We start from the raw sequence: 5,634 nt of genomic DNA, 5'->3' as shown, positions 1-5,634 counted from the left end.
CACACACACACACACACACACACACACACACACACACACACACACACACACACACACACACACACACACAGACAGACATACACACGGACAGACAGACAGACAGACAGACACACACTCCTGCTGTGGGAACAAGAGATGAGCGCTGCTCTGCGGTCAGCCGTTCGCTCTTCTGTTTGTGGGGACAGCGAGATGTGAGCCGTGAGGAGGGTAGCGGTGAGGACGCTGTGTGTGTGTGTGTATGTGTGAGGAGGGAGTGTTGCGGTTGGTGTGTGTGTGTGTGTGTGTTTAAGGAGGGGAGTGTTGCGGTTGGTGTGTGTGTGTGTATGTGTGAGGAGGGAGTGCTGCGGATGGTGTGTGTGTGTGAGGAGGGGAGTGTTGAAGGCGGTGTGTGTGTGTGTGTGTCTGAGGAGGGGGGTGTTGCAGGCGGTGTGTGTGTGTGTGTGTGTGTGTGTGTATGAGAGGAGGGGGGTTTCGCGGGCGGTGTGTGTGTGTGTGTGTGTGTGTGTGTGTGTGTGTGTGTGTGTGTGTGTGTGTGTGTGAGGAGGGGGGTTTAGTGGGCGGTGTGTGTGTGTGTGTGTGTGTGTGTGTGTGTGTGTGTGTGTGTGTGTGTGAGTGTGAGTGTGTGCGAGGAGGGGAATTCATCATCCACTGGCCTCCTGATAGTATCTCAGGCTGGCCAACCGAGTTTTTTATTAAAGATCACAAGATAAACACGAACAGAGCCAGAAAGAACACTCACAGCTGGATCAAGTGCAGCACTCGCATAGAGAAGAACTTGAAAAGAACTAGAAAATCGCAAAGTGTCGATTATCTAGTTCTTTTCAAGTTCTTGTCTATGTGACTCTATACAGCAGCATCCCAGACGAGCAAGATCTGTTCTGTTCTGCAGTATACTGAACATCAATGCACTGGCGGGAATAATTAGATTACATTACATTACACTACACTTATCTGACTCTTTAATCCAAAGCGACGTGGTATTGGTTACAGTCCCTGGAGCAATGTGGAGCTAGGTGCCTTGCTCTAGGGCACTTGAGTCTTAAGACCACCTCCCTAATCATTGGGCCACTGCTGCCTAATTACAATAATTATAGTTTTATGTAGATACAAGATGATGCATCACCTTAAAATGTCTCGATTGGAGTAATTGGGAGGGGGGGCGGGGGGAGTGGTTTTCTTACAGCTGCCCAATACAAGGCCACTCATGACGTTCAAACAAATACGGTATCTCCATCTGCTGAGATGCATTTCAGGCATCGCATCCCTCAAATAAGATCTTTTATTCCAGCAGGCACTAAAATTGTGTGTGTGTGTGCGTGTGCATGCGTGCGTGAGACGCGAGTACGCAATTAGGACTGAATGTCTCTGAACTTTGGCTGTTAGACTGGTTGCTAGAGGGAGAGATCAAAGACAAATCTTACAAAACAAATCTTTATTTAATGAAATGCTTTTTTCGTCTTTTCCTTGGGTCAAGTATGAAATAGAATGTACAAATATCTTACATCAGTCTTTGCTTTGAAAAATAAAAACAACACAAAGGCTAAAAAGAAGAAGGAAAAACAACGCAACATCAGTGAAGCAGTAAAACACAATGCTGAGCTTTTAAATGTTTTTCAACGTTAATTTTTTTTATAAAAAATTCACCTGCCAGACGCCAGGAAAAGCAGAAAACATGGGTGGGACATCGCTTGGCTACCAGCCAATCCCATTTCACAGTGGTACGAGCTAAACCAATCAGAAATCAGCACTTCAACCTATCTTAAAAGGAAAATCCAATCAGGACCTTACCTGTAGCTCAGATCATGACTATCACCACACCTCACCTTAAGCCCTGAATGTGACTTGCCGCATCTTAAGCCCTGGTTGCCACAATCACTACACCTTACGGCAGTGGCCTCCAATTATTTTTCCCCCGAGGGCCAAATTATGTAGCGCAAATGATGCTGAGGGCCAAACAAATCGCCTGAATGCATGGTTACAGATAGCACACACATATGTTTTCATTTGTTCCATACTCATGTCGGGCCAAATGTTTGCCATGCCCGGGCCGGATCTGGCCCACGGGCTTCTATTTGGAGACTACTGCCTCACGGCCTGGTCATGACTTACTTCACCTTACACCCTGGCCGCAAATAACTTTACCTCATGCCCTGGTCATGGTCATCTCTACACCTCACCTTGGGTTCTTTCTAATTATTCTAATTCGCTCCATTCCGCGGCCTCCGTGGCCTCGCGCTTTTGCCGACGCTCCACCTCCACGGAGAAAACATTTCCCCGCTGTCGCACTAGTCACAACAACTTTTTGGGGGACTATTCCCCATTCAACATCCAAATTGCAAATGAGAAAATTACATTTGATTTGCCCTTTTGCAAGACAATGATGTCTTGTGATGTCAACAGGAGGCCACAAGCACCAGGGAGGACGGGAGTTAGGATATTAGAACAAAAAAAACAAAACCCTTGACTCCTGGTCGTGACTATCTTCACCTTACGCCTCGATCGCACCCATCACTACTACACAACACCTTGACTGCTGGTCTCATGACCTTCACCACAGGTGACCACAGTGCAGGGATGTGGTTTCTAGCAAGACATGGACAACCAACTGATTTGATGAAACTACACTGTGATGGAAGCTGGGCCTCCAGCTGCCCATCCCTGATGTACATCAATAAGCTTACACTAATGAATGCATACTGACACAGCAGCTCATGGGTGGAAATTAGGATCCTAAATCGGACAGTAATTTGTTCAATGTGTGCGGGAGGCAAAGTAGTAACGTTAGGGAGCATCTACTGAGCAATATTACCTGTGTCACCTGTGTGTTAAGACTAACTTACTAACTTACAGGGCTTCAGGCGAGACTGGGACAGTACAGTTGTAGAGCTGTGCATCCTATACTCCTCACAGACTACTGTATGAAGGACAGCACCTGTTGTTAACTTCTGCAAAGTTGGCTTCTTTCTCTTTTCTCGTCAAAGACCAAGTCAAGCACTCTCAACTAACTCCTCTCTCTCACTCGGTAAGACAGGAGGAGCTGTTATTAAAGGGCACATCCTATATTCTTCTCACGCTATGTTGGACAGGAGGAGCTTTTTTAAAGGACGCATCCTTTGACAATAAGACCTTCAGGAAGTGGATACCTACTGTGTTACAAAAGCTAAAAACAAAAGAAAGCAAGGAGAGTGAGAGTGAGACTGAGAGAGAGAGAGAGAGAGAGAGAGAGAGAGAGAGAGAGAGAGAAAGAGAGAGAGGGAGAGGGAGAGAAACAGAAATGAAAACATGAAAAGATCAGACTGGTGTCAATCACATTCAGGCGTCTCAGGGTTCACTCTTGGCTGGTAAAGAACAATCAATCCTCTAAAAAGAAACTCAGTTACACACACACACACACACACCAAAAATGCAAGTATTTTTCTATTCTATTCTACTATTCTATTCAGTGATGAGAAACCTGAATTCAGAAGCTACATCCAGTGCCACATTTTCTAACGGACACTGGTTTCACTGATCTCAATTGCCCCAAATGGGAGGCTACAGTAAAAGTAAAATACGGTCTTTTGGAATATGTGGCACTGGGTTATAGCTCCTGAATCCACGTTGTCCATCACTGTGCAAGGGTCAACAATGTTTTAGTTGTAGCACATGTCAGGATGGTGCAACCACAGCTAATGCCACTATTGTATGGATTAAATGACATTTTATTTTAGAGGATCATCTGAGAAGCATATATATCATTGCTGTACATGTATTACCAATTATCAATTAATTAATTTATGGGAATGAGCTGTGGTTGAACCACCTGACGCCTGAGCCCAAAAACCCCATCATTGACCCGTAAAAGTTTGTGGAGTTGTAGCTGCTGGTCCATCGGGACCTGTCTTCAGGCTCTTTGGCATGACGGAACCCAACACATCCCATTACACATCAGCATTTCTCATGTTTTTGTTTTCCAAATTTAATTTGTATAAAAAGTCATAGAAAAAATACCCACAAACAAATCTAAACGAATTCAAAAATTACCACTTATTTCTTCTTCTATTTTTTTTAAACCATGTCAACACTTGGAATGTGTTAAACAGGTCATTCAATCCCACCTGAAATAGTACTGTATACTAAAGAACTATATACTGTACAAAAAAACAAAGGACTCTTCATTAATTCTCATCTGAGAAGTTAACACATAGCACGCACACGCGTACATACACACATACGCATACATACACACAAGGCTCCCCTACGCTGGGTACCAGGAGTCTGGGCAGTGCAGTTTGCCACAGGGAGGCTGACATACCGGAAGGGGAGAAGGAGGGGAGGGTTGATGGAGAAGGGAAAAAAAAGAAGTAAAAAAAGAGCAAGGTCCTCTTGGAGTCCCTCTCCCTCCCATGACGACTAGACCAATTAGAGAAGTCTCCTCCCCCTTCTTCACACATGAAGTCCTTTAGGCCCTCCCCCTTCCTCACATGAAGTCGTTTAACTCCGCCTCCAGGGCTGCGGCCATCTCGTCCTCATCATCGTCGTCATCCTCATCATCATCGCTGGAGTCTTTGCTGGACTGGCTATTCGAAGGAGCCTTATCTTCCTTCTCTTTCTCTTCGGCCTTTGTACTTTTGTCCTCCTTCTCCTCCTTCTCGTCGTCGTCCTCCTCCTCCTCTCGCGTTGACTCCAGCTTTCGCTTCTGACCCCTGTGGACGACAAGAAGAGAAGAAGAGTCTTTTTTTTAGAAAGTGCGCTCAACTCACAACTGTTTCTTACATGGTCTTCAGGCGCGAGCTAACAGCAAAGTTCATGTTTAGTAAAAAAGCCGCACTCTCGGGTGTAATTCTTGCAGTTTTAATCTACACTGGGTTAGCATGACAGAAAGACCTGTGCGGCTTTTTTACTAAACAAGAAGAGAGGAAGAGAGCGTACTGAAGCTAGAGGTCTGGGTGACACACTGGGTCTTTCTCAAAACCTAGGCCAGTGTCCTTCCAAGTGTATCAGCCTAATTAGTCACGCCCAGTGATTGGATACTTTTTGGTGAACTCTACAGAATATCCAATCACTGGGTGTGACTAATAAAGAGTATCTAATCACTGAGCGTGACTAATTAGGCTGATACACTTGGAAGGCCACTGGCCTAGGTTTTGAGAAAGACCCACTGATGTTCTAATAGTTGCACACGTCAGGGAGGTGCAACCACCGCTAATGCCACTATGGTATGGATTCTATTTTTTTTTGTTTTTTTGCTTTCAGTGGATTATCCATGAAGCATATTCAATGCCGTACATTAATTACCAAATTGCTTATTCATTTAGGGGCATTAGCTGTAGTTGCACCGCCGGATATCTGAGCCCCCCCGCCCCCCCCCAAAAAAAATCCTGTCATTGACCCATGTACTGAAATCAAGGATCTGCCTGACAGAGGACATGGTTTTACACAAGACAAAAGGCAAAGACAACATTTGACTGGAAATTGTGCTTAGACTGGAAACCAGCGAGCCATAATGTTTACCTTTGGCTTCAAGAATTCAGTCGCATGCTGAGCAGCAAGAACACCAAACATCCCCTCTGGGGAATAGAAAACTACGGCGGAAAGTCTAAAGTGAAATCAAGCGTCACCAGAGAACAGTGACTATAATAATCATTCATGAGC

At 45.1% G+C, this 5,634-nt stretch overlaps 1 protein-coding gene across 2 annotated transcripts in view; it reads right to left on the bottom strand.

The window, feature by feature from the left end:
- Window positions 1-1,423: 1,423 nt before the first annotated feature.
- Window positions 1,424-5,634, bottom strand: part of ctdp1 (CTD (carboxy-terminal domain, RNA polymerase II, polypeptide A) phosphatase, subunit 1) — a 140,344-nt gene continuing 136,133 nt past the window's right edge. For both annotated transcript variants that reach the window (XM_063185752.1, XM_063185753.1), the window contains exon 15: window positions 1,424-4,685. In XM_063185752.1, coding sequence (XP_063041822.1) covers window positions 4,460-4,685 — 226 coding nt within the window. In that variant the 3' untranslated portion in view covers window positions 1,424-4,459. The remainder of the gene's footprint in view (window positions 4,686-5,634) is intronic.

The sequence above is a fragment of the Engraulis encrasicolus genome, chromosome 20 (assembly GCF_034702125.1).
Source record: "Engraulis encrasicolus isolate BLACKSEA-1 chromosome 20, IST_EnEncr_1.0, whole genome shotgun sequence".
Lineage (NCBI taxonomy): Eukaryota > Metazoa > Chordata > Actinopteri > Clupeiformes > Engraulidae > Engraulis > Engraulis encrasicolus.
The sequence above is the reverse complement of the archived record's forward strand: the minus strand, read 5'-3'. Positions and strand labels throughout refer to the sequence as shown.